Genomic DNA, 21,071 nt, shown 5'->3' on the forward strand with positions numbered 1-21,071 from the left:
GGGGTGGTCTGTCTTTCCCTGTCTTGGGTCAGGGCAAGCAAGTTCAGAGAACTCACGTTTGGCTGGGAGTGTATCTGGTAGCTCAGCAGCAACTGTTCTGGAGGCTTAGCAGCGGCGAACCACGGAGGCTAGGGAACCGGATCTCCATTCCCTAGGCCCGCGGTTCCCGAGCCGTGTGCCCGAACAAAGACAGGCGAGGGGTGGCCGAATTTTTGACATGTGACATGTGAGGCCACGGCTCGGCTTTGCAGTTCCTCTCAACGGCAGCAGGTGTCGCCTTGTGTGCACATTTGTCGACCCGTCCCTTCGCTGCTGCTAGTTCAAACGAAGAAAAGGACTCTAAACTGTAATAGTTTATTTTCTCTGTGCTTTTATTTCTGAGTAAAATAAGAAAATGAGCTCCATAAATTTCAATTTTAAAACATCTGGAATAACTGGGGTATTCCAAAACCTTTGACCGGTAGTGTACATGTTTGCGTAGATGTCAGGCTTATTTAGGTCCATTATAAGATATCACTTCAAGCTGTTTAGGTGTGATGTGTGTACAAGTAGAGATAGTTAGGGTGTAGTTATTTGATCTTTGTATTAACCCTCATGGTATTTTGCGTAGTATTTCTGTGTAAAACCTCTAAATATCTTAGTAAGTATAATTGTTGCATAATGAGATATAAACAATTCTTATTTGTTATTATTTGTTTCTGGCACTTTTGTATAATTAAACATATCCTGGGTCAAAATGACTCAGGGACATTATTGCAGTGCCACAACAAAACGGTTAAAGAGTTAATGCGTCACTTGAATGCCTAAAATCACCCCCCAAAAAATCTTAATGCTTGTGAGTCTGTTAAAAATATATGTAGTGTTTATTCAAGGAGGTCAAGTTTTATAATAATTGCAACAGTTTATTATCCATCCATCCATCCATTTTCTGATCCGCTTCTCCTCACTAGGGTCGCGGGCCTGCTGGAGCCTACCCCAGCTATCATCGGGCAGGAGGCGGGGTACACCCTTAACTGGTTGCCAACCAATCGCAGGGCACATACAAACAAACAACCATTCGCACTCACAATCACACCAACGGGCAATTTAGAGTTTTCAATTAACCTACCATGCATGTTTTTGGGATGTGGGAGGAAACCGGAGTGCCCGGTGAAAACCCACTCAGGCACGGGGAGAACATGCAAACTCCACACAGGCGGGGCCGGGGATTGAACCCCGCTCCTCAGAACTGTGAGGCTGACGCTCCAACCAGTCGGGCACTGTGCCGCCAGTTTTTTATTTATATTTATATTATATACAGTATTACAACTTTTATGATTAATGTGAAAGTTTGTCGGAATTAAGTCTGGTATTCTATTCCATGTGTAATTAAAAGGACCCGGGATTTCCCTTTAAATACTTTGTTGTTTTGACCAGGCTGTATGTTTAGAGATATTAGTATTATTGAAAATTTCCAGCAATTGGTTATCTGTAGAAGTGCACAAACTATGCTCTATAGTTGAAAGTCTAAAGTTGAGTATTTATTAACCATGATATTTATTAACCAATATTAATATTTTACCACTTGGCTTGCATACTTTTCATTTACACGCATTCTCCCATCAAGACTTCTGACCTGGGGACTGAATTCTGAGGCTGGCTGTAAATCATGGAGAATGGAGGTCCTGATACTTGTGAATGTCTTTGACATCCAACAGAAAAATGTAGCACACTTTAATTATGAAATACTTTACATAGTGGATGTGTCGTCATCAGTTGGGACGTGTGCGCCGCTTTGTGCTTATGACTCGATACATTTGAAAGTTCATCAATATGTAAAAAAAAAAAAAGGCACAGATCAGTGGTGCCTGTAAAGATATGATATGAAGTGTCACCTGGACACAAGGGACCACTGTTGCATAAGGACTTCACTTGACATGGACATGCTGCCTGGACTATCGAAATACACTTTTGGAAGGACGACCCACACATGCACAGCTTCTTATGGGCCGCAGAGACTGCTCACAACTCAAAAACAGCTTCGCAACAGGAATGCAAATGTTTGGACAAATGAGATGTTCTCATTTCATGGAGTCGATTAAAGATGCCATGTGTCAGAATCACAAATTGTCTTTGTGGTTCAATTATTATAATGACAACACGTCCACTATGAAGTGGTTTTATGTTTCATCCATCCATCCATTTTCTACCGCTTATCTGAGGTCAGGTTGCGGGGGCAGTAGCTTTAGCAGGGACGCCCAGACTTCCCTCTCCCCAGCCACTTCATCCAGCTCTTCAGGGGGGATCCCGAGGAACACCTCACCAGGGAGGCGTCTGGGGGGCATCTGAATCAGATACCCCAGCCACCTTATCTGGCTCCTCTCAATGTGGAGGAGCAGCGGCTCGACTGATATCCTCCCGGTTAACCGAGCTTCTCACCCTATCTCTAAGGGAGAGCCCGGACACCCTGCGGAGGAAACTCATTTCGGCCGCTTGTATCAGGGATCTTGTTCTTTCGGTCACAACCCACAGCTTGTGACCATAGGTGAGGGTAGGAACGTAGATCGACAGGTAAATCGAGAGCTTCATATTTCGGCTTAGCTCCTTCTTCACCACAACAGACTGATACAAAGTCTCCATCACTGCAGACGCTGCACCGATCCGCCTGTCGGTCTCCCGTTCCATTCTTCCATCACTCGTGAACAAGACCCCAAGATACTTGAACTCCTCCACTTGGGGCAGGATCTCATCCCCGGCCTGGAGAGGGCACGCCACCCTTTTCCGACTGAGGACCATGGTCTCACATTTGGAGGTGCTGATTCTCATTCCAGCTGCTTCACACTCGGCTGCGAACTGCTCCAGTGAGAGTTGGAGATCACGGGCTGATGAAGACAACAGAACCACATCATCTGCAAAAAGCAGAAATGCAATCCACCAAACCGGACCCCCTCTACGCCTCGGCTGCGCCTTTAAATTCTGTGTGAACTGGCCACCAAAAGTTTTGCTAAACAAAAACACCCTCCCTCTAAAGCACAAGACTTGGGTGTCTTCTTCACAAATGAACCACCACAGATGGAATTAGAGGGACCTACATGCGACACGCGTGCGACGGACACACAATGCTCTGGCGATGTTAAACCCGACAATCAAAAGAAGACATTTAATCCAAACAACCAATCTCTGCCCACGTACAACAATGGTCCTTGTAACCAACAATGCCAATCCAGTGATAAATCAAAATCATGGAATGACCGCAACTCCAATTCGTGCCAAACTTACATGTGGAAATAGGGTACACGCAACAACCAGCCTAAATTTGACTCGTATAACCAAGACGCTTAAAACGACTAATGACAACTGGGAAAAGGGCTTCCAAACTAACAGCTCCCAAAGGGAACTTAGTGCCGTGGCAAAAGAATTACTTGAGGTGCTCCGCAGCCTGTCCAAAGACAAAAGGCGGGACCCTCATTATGACTAGGTCTGACTGAGTCAAACAGGACCACAGAGGACGTGATAGGTCAACCAGGTAACCTCCATTGTTCCCCCAGTGACCTGTCAAGTGCCTCTGTTACCCCGGTTGACTCCACGACAATCTCACTTTGCCATAACCTTAGCGGACCACTTTTTGACGGCCAATCTCTAGACCCCGCTCGTGCCGTCCAAATCGTCCGACTAGACCCAGGCGAGGCCCCTGACTCGCTTGACATTATGCTACTGAATAACGTTCTGCCATTCCGACAGCTTTTGTGTGAACTAACCGCTAAAGGTACTTCTCGGAAGTTCTATTTAACCATTAGACAAGCACATGAACCTGTCCGCAAAGCTCTGATTGACCCTGCGGCAAACATCACTGTTATGTCCTACACTGTGTTCAATTAACTTCTGACATTGTTACAAGCCAGTGGCCGTGACCTTCAACTGCAACGCTGCGCACTAACTAGTTGTACATTTTCAGTGACTAACACCGAGCTAAGCACATTAACGATGCTCCACTGGACAATTGGCCCCATGACGTTAGTCCATCCGGTCTACGTGTCTCCAATTGATTCCGTCCCCCTGCTCATCGGCCAAGACCTGCTCTGCCGCTTCGAGCCACTAATTGATTACAAAAATCTTCAACTGTGGGCCCAGGTAGAACAGGGGTTACCACCACCAACTCGGGAACTGTCCTCTGACTGGTGCCTGGTGTTGAACCACTCGGAGGACGGCGACCTGTCAGGCCGCACTCCTTCAAGTGATGGCACCCCCACCGAGTCCCCTGTATCTACCTCACCACCGCTGAACCAACTTAGAGAACTCGACACATTTCTCTGTCACCTTGTCCAACCCCCGCACGAAGAGCACTACTGCCCCAATGTTGCTGGTGGGATTAATTTGCATGACTGCCCGACAGACAACGTCATGCTGGCCTTGTGGGCGGACAAATCGGCAATCTCTCAGGCACTGTTTGACACCCTACAACTGAAGCATCCTGACCTTCAATTAACGGTGACAACTTTTCGCTTTCCCGTTAATACCGTGCCGCCATCTGCTGTCACTGCAGTGGGCGTATGCGCCTTGAACCTGCAATGGAACCATCGCTCGTTAACTCACTGCTTCCTAGTAGTGCCCAATTTGCCGCATAAAACGTATTTAGGTGCGGATGTACTTGTAACGTTTAAGTTGACACCATTAACAATGTTTTGTGGTCGCGTGATAATACCAATTCCGCTAACCGTGTTTTTCGACCATTAAACCTTAAGTCGGGACAAATGTCGTCGACGCTTTTGAGCGTAGACAAAGTTATAGTTAACTTCCCTATTCGACTTGTCACGCGTGCTAACCAATCAGTAACCGGTCCCCATGTGTTCTTTCATCCTTTGCCGGGGTTTAACGACCTGGGTTTATTGCTACATGCCGCACCCCTCCTAGACGCTTCCCGGACCACCATGCTGCTAATTCACATCCACACAAGGAGAGACATCCACATCCCCAGATCTACTAGGCTTGGCCTCTTGAACTGCTCCGATTTCCACGACTTCAACCTCACGGTCCCCATGATTGGTCACCTCCCAAGAGACCTCACCCCATTGCCTATCTCTGGTCAAGTACAACTCACTGTTCCTTCGCGAAACATTGCTATCGTTGCAGTGGGACCTATTGAGGGTGATGACATCATCAGAGTGGACCTGGCTGCAAACCAACACCTGGTAATCCTTCTGCTCAGTACAATCCCAACTGCACCGAAAGCGCGTCTCCCGCAACTCCTCCCACTCCCTCATATTCCTTGGGAACCAACTCGCCGACGGCGGTAACACCGTGTGATAGTCACCCGCTCCCTTATCCCGACTTTGAAACTCACGTGCAGCAGGTCCTAGAGGATGCTGACGCCCTGACTTCCGATGACGAACGACAGCGTTTGAGGGAAGTGCTAATCAAACACGCCGCTTTGTTCTCTAAAGACTCACTAGACTGCAGCCTAACTGACTTGCACATGGTCCGCACTCTGACCCCTCCAAAACAACCGCAACCAGTTGACGATCTTACAAAAGGGGTACCGCACCTGTGATGTCAAACTGGTCCACCAGGGGTCATTCTTGTGACCTTCTCTCGACCGTTTAAGCCCACTCGACCCCCTAATAAATAGTAAAGTTGGGCCCTTCGAAACGCATTTTTTGTACTCAGTCCCTAATCAATGGACCTCATATTCAGCCATCACATTGCGCTTCATTGTGACTTCCCTACGGAGCTGGCCCGCTCCTTCAATGGCCGCTGAGTCATCTTGCTTCTTTCGTGACTTTCACACATGCATGGCTTCAACAGCCCAGGACATGTTGGTTCTCTCTCTTCTCTGGACCTGGCAAAGTCCACCTCTGTGCCATTTTACGCGCCCAACCCACCCTTTGCACCTTTAGGCAATGCCATGGACCCCTCTGTTGCACCTGCAGTAACCACTGGTGATGAACGCCTCCTTCTATTGATGGTTCCCAGCCTTCCTCTTCTATTCTGCATCGTTTGTGATGTCAAAGTTGCCAAAGTTCGTTTGATCTTTCTGTGGCTCGCCTTGGCGCACGTCACAGTCATTCGTGGCCTCACGTGGCCTCAAAGGGGGGTCACACGAGCACCGCCCATGATGGACCATGCACGAAACGGAAGATGGTCAACACACTGAGGCCGGACCAGTCAAGCAGGTCCAACCTATGTGACAGCATGCTTTCTACGCCAAGGACTGCACGAAGTCCGCCAACGCAGACGCCCGACCAAGACACCGGTAAAACTGAACACACTGTTCTGCCGTAAACCAAAAACATAACGACCAAAATAACATGTGACGCTTGTAGCCTTGGTACCATCGAGACACAACCTCGGGAATTCCAGTCTGAAATCCCCACCACTCGACAACGCATGGCTAACGAAGTAACCGATTCCTGGTCGCTAAGCAACATGCTAAGAGTAGCCATTTTAGTTCCCGACACTTGCAGTGCAACCCTTAACCAAAATAGGCAGATCATAACCACTCTGTTGTCGCTCCTCGTAACAGATTATGCTCACACACAGACTGCTAACAGGTTGATGAATGACAGGCTACATGAAATTGCTCCCTCAATAGACAACATAGCAATGGGTAGAATTCCTCCACACTAGGTACCCCTGAGCTTAGTCGAAAGCATCCTTTCTTAAGCTCTAGCATGCCCCATTAGCCCTGTCCTTTTTCTCTCGGGAGTTCCACTATCTTGTATGTAAACACTGAGTTCCGAGAAAAGCCTTCCTTGTTACTCTCCCAATTATCGACTCCCGCAACATCTATCGCCCAAAAGACGTAATTAATGTTGGGATCTGGCAGGGCAACACTTACATCCGAGTCAGTACTACCGTGGTAGTCGCCCATCAAGATAGTAATCCTGATTTGTATCTGGCGCCAAATTTGCACGTGCATCCTCACAAAAGACATCCATTACCTGTGTCCCAGGAAGCAGTTCATCCAAGATGTAGCAGATGGGATTTATGGCCTGAAGCCCATGAAGGATGGGTCACGGTGTAGAGCAGAAGCTACACCTCGCTACCAGCTTGCTACTACTCACGCGGAAATTATTAATTAAAAATTATGAGAGCGAAATCGAGATTTCTAACTTTTTGGGACAGTACAAATTGGAGGTTGATCCTGAGACACTTAAACAGATTCAATTTGAAGGAGCTCAGACGGTTGACATAACCCACATTGACAACATGCATGACTTTCGGCATCGCCTACCTGTTCTATTGAAGGACTCAGAACTTGCAGGGTCTTCTGAACCAGTGCTCAAATGCGTGACCCAAAATTTTCCGTCGGAAAAGAATGACTGAACCCAAACCTAACCCCATACAGATAGGAGAGGAGGTCCTCCTTGACCTAAATTGCCCCCAGACCTCTCTACCCTTTTGAATCTTGACTAGGATTCGGCTGTCCTCAAGATTAAAACCTCTACTTGGCACCTTCCCTCTCCTTGATTGATGAGTAGGGATCTACACCTAACTGCTGTGTCCCCTGTGTGCTAAATTGAAGCTACCTCTTCTTTTTCTTTCTTTTTCCTCTCTAGAGCCGTGTTGAGTTTCTCCGTTTGTTTTGTGTTTGTTTATTTTTACTGAAAACCTAGTGAATGTATACCTTTAGTTTTAGCTTCTTCCCTGCCCTGGATTACTGGTCTCACTGCCATCCCAATATACACACATCTATCCACACACGTCTATCCTGACACCGACACCTATATGCACATATAGGCACTCCTTAAATAAGAAGTTGTCATGGACAACTGTTATCGCCATAAGGGGGTGATATGGCACTACCGAACAATGCAACCTAAAACTAGCAGACATTCCAACAGCTTCTTCCCTCTTGCCATCAACTTCTTAATCAGCTAATTTACAATCCCATTGCAACTTGCTGCCAATTTTTTGTCTTGAGTTTGTTGTCGCATTTCTGTCGGGCCTATTATACATTAATCGTGCACTCACTGTAGTAGTCTTGCCACGCTGCACGATTTGCATATCTGTTGTTGACCAATACTGGCCACTCATGTGCTTGAGTAGCATCTGTAACATTTGCATAATCGACATTGTCCCAGATTATCGCACTACTTGTCACTTTAAACTGCATCCATTTCTTGAAGTCTTGGCGCCCTTTGCACAATGGTACTATTGGTATATTAGTCATTAAAACTGCTCTAATTGCTAGAGGACTGCATATTTTTGCACAATTGTAAAAATAAAAAAATGAATAAATAATAATAATTGTACCGGCATTACCAGATTACTAGCAACCTTTTATTGCTCAGTGATGGTTTTTTTCTATGTATTTATGTCTCAAAAGTATTCTCTGTCAATTGACTGTCTGTTGTCGTACGAGAGCAGCTCCAACTACCGGAGACAAATTCCTTGTGTGTTATTGACATACTTGGCAAAATAAAGATAATTCTGATTCTTGGTAACTGCATTGTTGTGTGTGTTCCTGCCAACCTTCCAAAGAGACGCCGCCTAGATCTGCCATCGAGCTAGATAAAGCTGACGAAGGGGGGATATGTAACGGCCATGGCCTCACCGATGGCACCGTGACCCTAACCCCGGGCAGAGCTGCATCGCTGTCTCCGCTCCACCACCGTGACAGGCAAACACAAGGATGCCTGGTTTATCTCCCACGGACGCTAAATGAATTACCAGCCAGTCTGAAGGAGCTCATCAAAGCTGAGACACGGACAGCTGGTTTCTCACTCGGACGCTAAGTTAATTAACTTTCACCCCACCCCAGAAGAGTCTCACCAACAAAGACTTATTTTTTTGGGACACTGGCTTGATGACCAAGAAGGTGAGAAACCAGCTGTTTGGTGGCTCCCCATTAAGCAATAGTGACATTTGTTCCTTCTATCTGGGAGAATGGATGGCGCACGAGCGACACCCCCAGGTGGCGGAAAGCTACTGCAACTCTGGAGAGACTAATCACAATCTTCACTGCATTTTAATGTTGTATGATATTTTAAGAAATTTGCATGAATGTTCTTAGTGTTCACCATCACAATAGCGCTTGTATAGTGATTGTATTTCTGCAAATTTGAATGTCTGATGTCAAATCACACCACACAACACAAATGCGACATTGCAAATTACAGTGTTCTCAACAACCACATCCAATTGAAACATTCATTACAGGGATTAAAGAAGATGTGCTTGTGACAATGCAAAGATAGCAAATGGTCTTGTTATCTTAAATCCAATAATGAATATTTTATCCCACTTGTTGTAAACCACAAAATAATCCTAGGATGGAAAAGAAAGATTAACACAGTCATAGTACACAATCTTCTGTGGGGCTTAAAAAATGAGTGAAATTGCTCAAAAATGCCCAGCAGTCTAGGGGTTCCCATCTCAGGAAACGACTGGCAGTGAATGAGTTAAAAAGGGGACCACCACCCCGGTCTGCCAATCCTAAGACCCTGTTCCCAAGGTCCATGCAATAATGCAGAGGCGTGTCAACCAGGACAGCCCCACAACATCCAGAGCCTTTAAGAACTCAGGGCGGCTCTCAACCACCCCTGGGGACCTGCCACCGAGGAGCTTTTTAACCATCTCGGTGGCCTCAATGCCAGAGATAGAAGAACCCACCTCAGATTCTCCAGTCATGCTTCCTCATGAGAAGGCGTGTTTGTGGAATTGAGAAGTCTTTGAAGTATTCGGCCCCAGGTCAGCAGCGCACTGTCCCCACTATACACAGTGTTGACAGTGAACTGCTTCCCCCTCCTGCGACACCAGATGGTGGACCAGAATTTCGTCGAAGCCGTCCAAAAGTCAGATATCATCTGCGGGAAGATTGCTTTTTTGTTCTGACACAAGACTACAGATACCTTTAATATTAGTGTTGTGCTGTATTGCTATTGCCAGTGGTCCGATAAATAGCGTGAATAGCAGGGGCGAGAGTGGGCATCCTTGTCTAGTTCCTCTTTGTAAAGTGAAACATTGACCCCATTTGTGGTGACAGTTGCTTTGGGTGAGTTGTATAACGTTGCGATCCAGTGAGTCACCAAAGCCAAGTTTGTAAAGTATATCAAAAAGAAAAGACCAGTTCACTTTTTCAAAAGATTTTTCTGCATCTAGTGACAAGACAATTGTTTTTAGATTATTACGCTGAGACATACTTATTAGGTTTATCAGTCGCCTGATGTTGGTAGAGCGCCGTCCTTTAATGAAACCTAATTGAGGGATGTTTTGGTTATTGAAAATTATTTCGTCGTTTTTATTCGGCTTCAATTCGGATATTCGGATGAATATAAGCTATTGTAGTATTTGTAAGATATATCATTAATATCCTGTGGTGATTGAGTAAATATGCCATTTGAATCTTATATAGTTGTAATTTGTGTTTTTTCTTTGTTACGTTGCGATACATTTTCCAGATATTTTATTGTGCTCGAAATTTGTTTATTTTAGCTGTTGTAGTAGGAACTCTGTTCTTTGATAATATGCAATCAAGTTGTTGTTGAGCATTAGAAAGTTGGTTCCTAAGTAGGTGTGTCGGATTCATTGCGTATTTCTCTGTGAGTTGTTTGATTTCCAGGTTGTGTATTTTACCATTTTGGTTTATTTCTGGAGATCGAGATTTTATGCTTTTAACTACTCCAAGGTATTGTTTTTTATTTACTCTTAGATATTGTTTTATTCATCATGTATTAAATGCATTATCATGCATCAGAAAACAGTAAGGACGTATCAAAGTGTATGTGTGAGTTGTTACAGAGATAATGTGTTGCATCATTCTGAAGCATCATTCAGTGCCAGCCCTCCCAGTTAAGATGGATGTTTGACTTCTAAAGAAGTCGATGGCAGTGAATGTGTTAAGTACATTTGCAATGTCACGATACAATTGTATCAATTTTGACTGGACCCAGAAGCAGGTGGAGGCTGAAGAAGTTTGTGGAGAATGGTTTATTGAGATTGGATTCGGTGTTGGACCTCTGAGGTGCAATGGTGGACCGTCGAGACAGGGAACGTGCGGGGAAGCGGCGGCGTGAGCAGGTGGAAGAGCTTGATGGCGTGGTTGGAGAGATCAGCAAGACGGGGAGCACTGAAGGAGCACTGAGGACGAGGAAGAACATGGAGGTCAGAACAATTGCGAGAAATGGCGTAGCTTATGTGCGAGTAGAGAGCCGGTGTACCATGGGTGAACATTAATACTGGCCATTAAGTAATGGCAGTGGAGTCCTGGATCTGGCAGGCTTAAATGCAGACAATAATGAAGGCTGATTGATAACAGGTGGTGCTGATTACTGGGAAGAGAGAGAGAGGGAGAGAGGGTCGCAAAGCACCACCCAAGCTCCAACATGGGAACTGGAGGGCACAGCTCATGACAGTACCCCCCTCTCAACCGACGCCTCCTAGCGTCCTGCCCGGCTTCGTAGGGTGAGCCACGTAAAAGTTCCTAATCAGGGAGTCATCAAGAATAACCTTGCGGGAGATCCAGGAGCGTTCCTCCTGAACCATACCCCTCCCAGTCCACTACGAACTGGAAGCCCCTGCCCCTGGGCCTCAGATCAAGGATACGCGAAACTGTGAAGGCCGGATAGTTGTCGATAACTCGGGAGCCGTTTATTCCTCTCAGGAGACTGAGTTAAAGCCACCCTGACGTCCTTCCAAATGGATTGGACCCTTCGCAGGTGATCCCTTACCACCACCGCATGCTCCTGTTCCCTAAACAACGGATGTTGGAAGCCGTAACAAGCCATGAAAGGAGATGCAGTGACAGAGCTGGTGAGGGAGTTGTGGGCATATTCAATCCATGGGAGGTTCCGTGGAGTTTGAAGACGTGATTGACAAGGAGGTTAGCGGTTTCAAAGGCAGAGGGTAGCTTGGGGAGGGGTATATAATGGACATATTTGGAGAGCCGATCAAAAATAGTAAGAATGATAGTTACCTTCAGAGGGAGGTCGGCCGGTAACGAAGTCCATGGCGATGTGGGACCAAGGGCGGCTCAGGATTTGTAAATGGCGCAGCAGACCAGCTGGGGGCAGCTGCAAAGTCTTGACTCGGACACAGACGAAACAGGCTTGGACGAACCCCCGGGTGTTTTTCATCAGGCTGGGCCACCAAATGCGTTGTTGTACGAATTGGATGGTGGGGGTTACTAACGTCAGACGAGGGGAAAGAAAGCACAGGGATGTAGTTTCTGGGAAGTGGGAGGTGTTGACCTCCACAACAAATTGGAGGGAGGGGTCGGGGTGCCTCAGGATGGGGGCAGTGGTGAATAAGTGTTTTTAGCTGGTCAAAGGCTTGGGATGCAGTCCACTGGAATGGAGAACTGATGGAGTTAAGGTTTGTGAGAGTAATAGCCACTTTAATGGAATTGTGGATGAAGCGGCGATAGAAATTGGCGAACCCCATGAAACCTTGTAGTTCTTTGCAGGTGGAGGGAGTGGGCCAGTTGACGACTGCTTGGATCTTACCTGGGTCTGGTTGTAATTGTCCTTTGGTAGTCTAGAAAGTGTACGGAGGAGAGGTGGAATTCACATGTTTCAGGTTTGACATAGAGGCGGTTCTCAAGGGAACGCTGGAGGACTTGGCGGTGATGATGGCGGTGTTCTCCGGGAGAACGGCAGAAAATGAGAATGTCGTCTAAATAGACGAAAACAAACATGGTTCAACATGTCACGGAGGACGTCATTAATGAAGGTTTGGTAAACGGCGGAGGCGTTGGTTAATCTGAACGGCATGACCAGCTATTCAAAGTGTCCAAGGGGGATATTTGAAAGCAGTTTTCCATTGATCCCCCTCTCTGATGCGGATGAGATGGTATGCATTACGTAAATCCAATTTGGTGAATTATCTGGGTGTCGCAGAGGGGTTCAAATGAGGGGGTCAATGAGAGGCAGTAGAGATTTGTTCTTTGTGGTGATGTCATTGAGTCCACAGTAATCGATGCAAAGACGGAGTGTAGTATCCTTCTTCTCAACAAATAAAAGCCGGCCACCACGAGAGAAGAAGAGGGCCGAATGAGTCCAGAAGCCAGGGAGTCACGGCTATAGTCCTCCATAGCCTGCTTCTCAGGTCAGGAAAGGTTGAAGAGACGGGTGGAGGGGAGAGGTGCTCCCGGCGGAAGATCGATCACGTAGTCATAGGGCCAGTACAGGGGTAGTGAGATTGCAAGAGCCCTACTAAAGACAGGGGAGAGATCATGATATTCTTCTGGCATGCGGGACAGGTCGCCCGGTGTGGCAGGTGGTTGAGATTTGCCGGAAGGCGGCATGGCAGAAAGAAGACAATGGGAATGACCACCCGGTGATCGATAGGTGGGTCCAATCGATGGTGGGGTTGTGCTTCTTGAGCCAGGGGATACCAAAGACGAACGGAGTTTCCGGGGAAGGAATCACAAAAAGTTGGATGGTTTCCCGCTGATTACCAGATATAAGTAATGTAAACAAGGCAGTTTGGAAATGGCAGTGAGGACTCTTTCCGGGGACCGATAGGTGGGTCCAGTCTATGGTGGCGTTGTGCTTTCTGAGCCAGGGAATTCTGAGGACTAACGGAGTTTCACTGGAAGGGATAACGAAAAGCTGGATGTCTTCATGGTGATTACCTGAGATAAGTAAAGTAAACGGAACTGTTTGGTGGGTGACAGGGGAGATGAGTCGCCCATCCAGGGCTGTGACTTTTTTCGGTGACAGGAGCAGTTTGAGAGGGAGTTGGAGCTGACGTGCTAAATCCTCATGAATAAAACTATCATCTGTGCCGGAGTCAATGAGGGCAATTACAGGTGTGTTGGGAACGGTACCAAAAATACATGTGCGAATGGTCATACTGGAGGGAGAGCTTGGGGAGGTGTTGATTTGGCTCAGCACAGTGCTCTCTGTACTTATTTTCCCCTGCAGCAACAGCTCACAACAGGTTGCTTAAGTAGTAACACACACACAGATACTTACAGTATCCATAGCGAACAACAGATCTTCCTGTAATCAGTCAAACAACGCACTTTCACCAAACACTTGGCCGAGATTCCAGCATTCGTCTCTCAAACACCACACACAGACATAAACATACACGCACCAACAAATATAATGCTAATTCTGTCAATTTGGTTTTGGAGCGAGGGAGGACATATTTCTAATTTAAATGAATCTATCAATTATACTTCATAGTTTCATACATGAACTCCATAAGTGTGTATATGAATGTCTGGTGGTGACTGTAAATTAAATAACTAGCCTAAGCGAAGCAGTGTTATCAGCGCCAAGCGCGTCTTCATTGCAGAAAAATAACAAAAAGAAATTCACATGCGTGTGTCTGTATATCGCCAGTTAAGCGCTGCTCTGTCTTTGGGGCCGCTGGGAGTCAGCCAGAGGACGAACCGGGTCCCCCACCATCGATCACCACCATGAGCGCCAAAGCCCTTTTTTTTCTCCTTCGGACAGTCTCTGATCTAATGTCTATCCGATGTCCCTTCTTTCCACAATGAAATCCTCTGCACCGTCCGCGTCCCATTCCATGTTCAGTGCCCAGCCTCAACCTCCTCAAATCTGGTTCACCTGTCCGGTGCCGGCGGTGTAGGAGGGAGGCAGGCTGTGTGAGAAGAGGCGGGGGGGAACCGCAGAATTGCTGCGTGTGGAGGGCCATGCTGTGGGTCGCAGGAGGCAGTTGCGTTGTTGGTCTTCTTCCAGATTGCACTCTTCTTGATCTTTGTCGTAGGGTGAGGCCACTGTGGAACCCATCTTGCGACAACAACCTGACATCCTCCCCTTGGCCAACTCGAACAGATCAGACCACAGGCGATATACAGTTATCAGTAACTTGCCCTACAGAAAGCCCTGTCAGAAAGCTTCTGTCCTTGTTCACATCTAAATCACAGTCAACCACATTTCCAGACATTTGACAGTTTTTTCTAAAAGTTCTGCATCCTTGACTAATTCTTTGTTCTTTGTCAACCAACTTTTTTTTTTTTTAGTTGTTACAGTACACCATATGAAATGTTCAGATTTTCAAGGAATTAAAATTTTCTTTACTGTAATTCTTTGTTTGGAGGTCAAAAACTCCGTTTGGATCCTGAGGTGATAACCGACATCCAGAGCACCGGCAGCCACCCCCACCCCCGCGTCCTTAATTCTTTGGGTGGAGGCAGGACTCCTGCGTTGGTCCTGGATGATCAATCACTCCCGGGGTCCCCTGAATCGTCGATCAATCCTGCGGTCCCACTTCTGACACCCACTGTTTTGGCAAATCTTTTTCTGACAGAATAAGTGAGGAAGCAAAAAAGAAAGAAAAGTCTTTGCAAAGAGAGGAAAAGGTACAAGTCTTACGAGTTGTCACCGCTTACTGAAGTCTAAGCAAAACAATCACCTCCGTTATACACAAGTGAGAGAGACAGAAGAAAAGCAAAACAATTCTTTGTCCAGCTGCACTCAATTTATCTTTATCGAAAAACAGCTACTAGTCACAACATGGAACAATAAAACATGTGAAGGTTGTATAGACTAATAGAAGTAATATTTGGTATACATTAAACATAAATTTTCCAACTCAGCTGCCTGCAGGTCCGCATAGGGAGGCGGACACTGAGGACAACTGTTATCTGATCCCGAGGCCTCCGCCTGCTGCAATGGTTTATCAACTTCCCTTATCACTGGCAGTTGAGATGCACTGGTATCTGCAGCAGCAGACAGTTTCTTGTTGACGATGACAGATTTTAATTCACAAAAATAGAGCCTACACTCTGCTTGCATTTTTTTCTGCTTCCTCTAACTGGTGTTGAGTGAGAGAGACAGGGAAGCAAAGGGAAGCTAAACAATTATTTTTGTCCAGCTGCACTCAATTTATCTTTATCGAAAAACAGCTAGTAGTCACAACATGGAACAATAAAGCATGTGAAAGTTGTATAAAACTAATAGAAGTAATATTTTGTATCTATAAAACATACATTTTCTAACTCACAGGCAAGTCCAAAGTCAAGTCCCAAGTCGAGACAATCAAGACCCGAGTCAAGTCGCAAGTCCTACACTTTGAGTTTCGAGTCCTTTTGAGTCATCCATCCATCCATTTTCTGTACCGCTTTATCTTCACTAAGGTTGGAGGCGCGCTGGAGCCTATCCCAGCTATCTTCGGGCAAGAGGCGGGGTACACCCTGAACTGGTCGCCAGCCAATCGCAGGGAACACATAAACAAACAACCATTCGCGCACACATTCACACTTAAGGGCAAAGGTGTAGCCCGCCTCCTGCCCGATGATAGCTGGGATAGGCTCCAGCACACACGTGACCCTAGTGAGGAGAAGCGGCTCAGAAAATGGAGGGATGGAAGTTATCTTCGAAGTGAACTGAAAGAACAAACGGGAAAAACTCGCGCTGTGTAGTTCGTCCGAGTGGAGCTGCCGTAGTGTGACGTCATCTGCAGGCGCGCAGCCCACTGGAGGACCCCGAAATAAAATAAAATAACCGACACCGACACATTTAAGTCACATACTATTTTTCCGGTCTGGGAGCAGTAGGGCGTGTTCTACCGGGATACAGTAGCCAATCATAGTGTAGAAGCGCGTGTCCTGGAGCCAGTAATATTGGAGGTGGGCTTCTTCTGCTTGTAAACTGTGTGGGAATCCTAATAACGTTGTACCTACACCGTCAACACGTAGCACTAGTTACTGCTAAAACTAACTTCAGCTCAATGGCCAGTCCGGTTCCAAGTTTGGGTCAGCTTGTTTCGCATGCTACTTGTTTGTTCAAAAAAAATTTCGGCGATGAGGCTCCTAAAATTGCAGCATGTGCACCTGGGAGAGTCAACCTGATTGGAGAGCACACGGACTACAACCAGGGATACGTTCTTCCAATGGTAAATATCTTTTGTAGATAGTGTTACTAAAATGTTCAAAATACCTTTTTATCAAAATGGATATCATTCGATAGAGCAGTGTTACACGAATAAGATGAGCCCCAGTTTGTAAGAATCGGATAAGGATTACGAATGTTATGCCACTTTGTATGTCGAAAATTTCGGAGGAGATTGTTCGGCGGATTGCATAAACTACTCGGCAGCGCATGATAACAAATTCTGATTTGTTTTTGTTTTGTTAAATCTAATCTTTTTATGTAGTCGTACACGGTACAACAACAAATGTGGCTTCTTCTTCTTCTTCTTCTTCTTCTTTTTAAATCGATAAGAAATAACGCAGAACAGTATGCTAGTATATATAAAAAACATAGTATGTGAATAGTATACAATACAAGCAAATTCCAGGGGGTTCAGTTGCCTTCAAATAATTTAAGTTTTACAAATATTTGATCGTTACGGCGCCCCCCTGGTGCCAAGGTATGAGAAAAATAAAATTCATTGATAATCTGTTCCCTCAGTTTAGTAAACTGTACCCTCAGTTTAGTAAACCGTACCCTCGGTTTAGTAAACCGTACCCTCTGTTTAGTAAACCGTACCCTCGGTTTAGTAAACCGTACCCTCAGTTTAGTAAACTGTACCCTCAGTTTAGTAATCTGTACCCTCAGTTTAGTAATCCGTACCCTCAGTTTAGCAAATGTCTGGGGCTCTGTATACCTACGTATATCTGTCAAGTGAAGTTAATTCTATTTGTATGTTATATTCTTACTCGTGTGAATTCTGTGTATAAATTGTCATGTCGTGATATAAACTACATCCCATTTTTTCAACTGAAAGGCAATATTGCTGTAGTTCGAGGGGGTTGATCATTATATAGCAGTACTAGCAGGACCGGCTACAATTAGCCTGCGTGTTTCCTAAACACAGTACTAAATTGAGGGTACGGATTACTAAACTGAGGGTACGGATTACTAAACTGAGGGTACAGTTTACTAAACTGAGGGTACGGATTACTAAACTGAGGGTACGCTTTACTAAACTGAGGGTACGCTTTACTAAACTGAGGGTACAGTTTACTAAATTGAGGGAACAGATTACTAAACTGAGGGAACAGATTATCAATGAATTTAATTTTTCTCATACCTTGGCACCAGGGGGGCTCCGTAGATCGTTTTAAGAGCATTTTTGTTGCTCAAATCATTTATAAATTTGATATAGGAAACAGTATCCTTATGAAAATGTATGAAAGTAGGTTTCTGATTGCTATATTTGCCTTTGTGAATATCAAAGTTTGGTCCTTTTTATTGACAAATTAATTATTAAAAACATCTTTTTTAACATGTTTTCTAAAAAAAAAAAGAAAGAAAACTTTACTGAAGGCCAAAATGGCCTTGTAACTTCTTGTTCAGTACATTATGCTCATGTGTGATATCAACAAGAAAAGCTAAGCCATGAGCCATTTTCGGATCACTAAGCACAGGAACAGTCACCTCACAGTTCTGCATAAAATATTTCACTTCTGCTCTCAACTCGAGGAATATTTATTATATTTATTTTATTTTAATATTTTCATATTTGTCAGACCCACAGAAAATCTTAACCTAATTGAAAAATTAAAAAACACGGTGATAAAGGGGGCGGAACGGACTGGTTAGAACGTCTGCCTCACAGTTCTGAGGTCCGGGGTTCAAGCCCCGCCTGTGTGGAGTTTGCATGTTATCCCCGTGCCTGCGTGGGTTTTCTCCGGGCACTCCGGTTTTCACCCACATCCCAAAAACATGCATGGTAGGTTTATTGACAACTCTAAATTGCCCGTAGGTGTGAATGTGAGTGCGAATGGTTATTTGTTTGTATGTGCCCTGTGATTGGCTGGCAACCAGTTCAGGGTGTACCTCGCCTCCTGCCCGATGATAGCTGGAATAGGCTCCAGCGCGCCCGTGACCCTAGTGAGGAGAAGCAGCTCAGAAAATGGATGGATGGTAGTAAAGGGATTTCCCAGCAACGTAATTTGAAAATGACAAGTATTACCTTGTGAGAAACAATGAGAAAACGCAATTTTGGTGGACTGCCGCGTAATTCACGTACCCTATTTCTGGGAAAGAAAAAAAGGGGAAAAATAGCGGGCGTTTTTCTGATTTGCATGTGTTTGAGCCAGGCACTATCCCTGGTCACTGTGGTGGTTGGAAGTGCCTCATCTGGTCAGGAGGCTACCATCGTCACTGCGAGCGAGGAAGCCGATGAGCCAAGGAAGGTGGACTTGACCCTGCCAATTGAGGGATTCCCACTGTCTCCAGGGTTACCACACTGGACAAACTATGTGAAGGGCGTTATGCATCACTACAGAGGTAACCACCCCCCCCCCCCCCCCCCCCCCCCCCAAAAGTCATTTGCATTTATGTAGAGCCAATTCACAACTGAAAGCACTTTACTTAATATGGAGCAGGCGTACTGTAGATGCTGCTCACACAATAAAAAGCCATTGGAACCCCACATATGAGCAAACGTGACTACACAGGCAATGGAATACTCCCATGAAAAAGAACCCTCCAACAGAATAATGAAAATGGAAACTAGGTGTTGAGGGATGCTTGTCTAGACATTCAAAATACAATAATTTTTTTTTTTTTAACTGACATCAAAATAAGATTAATACCTGTAGTGAGGGAAAAAAGCCTGCTTCAAAAAAACTTCAAAACAAAATAAAATTCAGTAACTTAAGTTAGTCTATTCAATCATCAATTGTGATTTTTGAACAGATGTACACAACGATGGAGACTTAGACTAGCTAAACTTAATGTTAGAAAAAGCAGCGTCACAGATGAGATTTTTGAACTGGGTAGACCAAATGTACAAGTTGAACGCACCATTAGTCGTTACACACAAACACCAGGCTAAATGCATGCTAAATGCAATGTAAATTAACTTACTCTCTTGTTTTACTGGAGGTGTTTGTTGCCTTACGTAATGAAATTGGGGGCGACAGATCGGGGTCACGATGAATCAGGAGGGAGTAAATCACATATTGTATGTGCAAGTCTGAAGTCTTAACTTTCTTGTTTCAAGAGAGTCCCAAGTTACTATGGAAAAAAATTAAGCAAGTCAAGTCCAATCCCCACTAAATTTTAGGCAAGTCATCACTTAGTTTATGCAAGTCTCAATTTAAGACATACTGTCTTTCTCAGTGACAACATAAATTGGAGTGATAAAAAACACAAAAAAAGCACATATATAACATCTTTGCATCTATAAAAATTAACAACAAATTAGAGTATGAAATACATTTATATATACTTATATTATTTAGAAGCATACGCACGTTAGGGCTGGGTATTGTTAAGAACCTCATGATTCGATTTCGATTCCAAAGGTTGCGATTTGATTTGACTTGATATCCACAATAGTCTTGTTCCTGTTTTTGTAATCTCTGCCTGGTGATCCGATTGTGCTTTTTAACAAGTGAAAACAAAATAGTATAAGAGAATTTCTTGGATGTAGTTGGAACACACCATCCGGGCCCCCTTCTTAAAAAGGGGGACCACCACCCCAGTCTGCGAATCCAGAGGCACTGTCCCCGATGTCCACGCGATGTTGCAGAGGCGTGTAAACCAGGACAGCCCCACAACATCCAGAGCCTTTAGGAACTCCGGGCGAATCTCATCCACCCCTGGAGCCTTGCCATGAAGGAGCTTTTTAACCACCTCGGTGACCTTATCCCCAGAGATAGGAGCGCCCGCCTCAGAGAACCCAGACTCTGCTTCCTCATGGGAAGGCGTATCGGAGGTCTTCGAAGTATTCTCCCCACCGACTCACAACGTCCGGAGTCAAGGTCAGCAGCGCCCCATCCCCACTATACACAGTGTTGGTGGTGCACTACTTTCCCCTCCTGAGACGCCAGATGGTGGACCAAAATTTCCTCGAAGCCGTCCGGAAGTGTTTTTCCATGGCCTCAGCGAACATGGTGTTCGTTATGGACAATCCGTGATGACCACAGAAGTACAATAACAGAACACCGCTCAGGTTCTGATCGTGGGGGCCATTCCTCCCGATCACGCCCTTCCAGGTCTCACTGTCATTGCCCATGGGAGCATTGAAGTCCCCCAGCAGAACGATGGAGTCTCCAGCGGGAGCGCGCTCCAGCACTCCTTCCAAGGACTCCAAAAACGGTGGGTACTCTGAACTGCTGCTTGGTGCATAGGCACAAACAACAGTCAGGACCAGTCCCCACACCCGAAGGCGGAGGGAGGCTACCCTCTTGTCCACCGGGGTGAACCCCAACGTACAGGCCG

General features: G+C 45.6%; 1 protein-coding gene and 1 long non-coding RNA gene across 5 annotated transcripts in view; one reads left to right on the forward strand and one right to left on the reverse strand.

Moving 5' to 3' along the window:
- Positions 1–10,890: 10,890 nt before the first annotated feature.
- LOC133469318 (uncharacterized) lies at positions 10,891–16,035 on the reverse strand. 2 transcript variants are annotated; one of them, XR_009785672.1, is made up of 3 exons: positions 15,898–16,035; positions 14,973–15,194; positions 10,891–11,058 (listed from the first exon to the last, which is right to left on the reverse strand). It is a non-coding gene; the product is annotated as an uncharacterized LOC133469318 (long non-coding RNA). The 2 variants fall into 2 exon arrangements; XR_009785673.1 differs by having other exon boundaries at positions 15,884–16,020.
- A 415-nt stretch (positions 16,036–16,450) lies between these two features.
- The window catches only part of galk1 (galactokinase 1), a 53,910-nt gene continuing 49,289 nt past the window's right edge, over positions 16,451–21,071 (forward strand). For 2 of the 3 annotated variants that reach the window (XM_061756215.1, XM_061756216.1), the window contains exons 1-2: positions 16,451–16,788; positions 18,941–19,130. In XM_061756215.1, the coding sequence (XP_061612199.1) occupies positions 16,624–16,788; positions 18,941–19,130 (355 nt within the window). In that variant the 5' untranslated portion in view covers positions 16,451–16,623. The remainder of the gene's footprint in view (positions 16,789–18,940; positions 19,131–21,071) is intronic. The other variant, XM_061756214.1, reaches the window with a different exon arrangement.

Source organism: Phyllopteryx taeniolatus, chromosome 19, assembly GCF_024500385.1.
Source record: "Phyllopteryx taeniolatus isolate TA_2022b chromosome 19, UOR_Ptae_1.2, whole genome shotgun sequence".
Taxonomy (NCBI): Eukaryota; Metazoa; Chordata; class Actinopteri; order Syngnathiformes; family Syngnathidae; genus Phyllopteryx; species Phyllopteryx taeniolatus.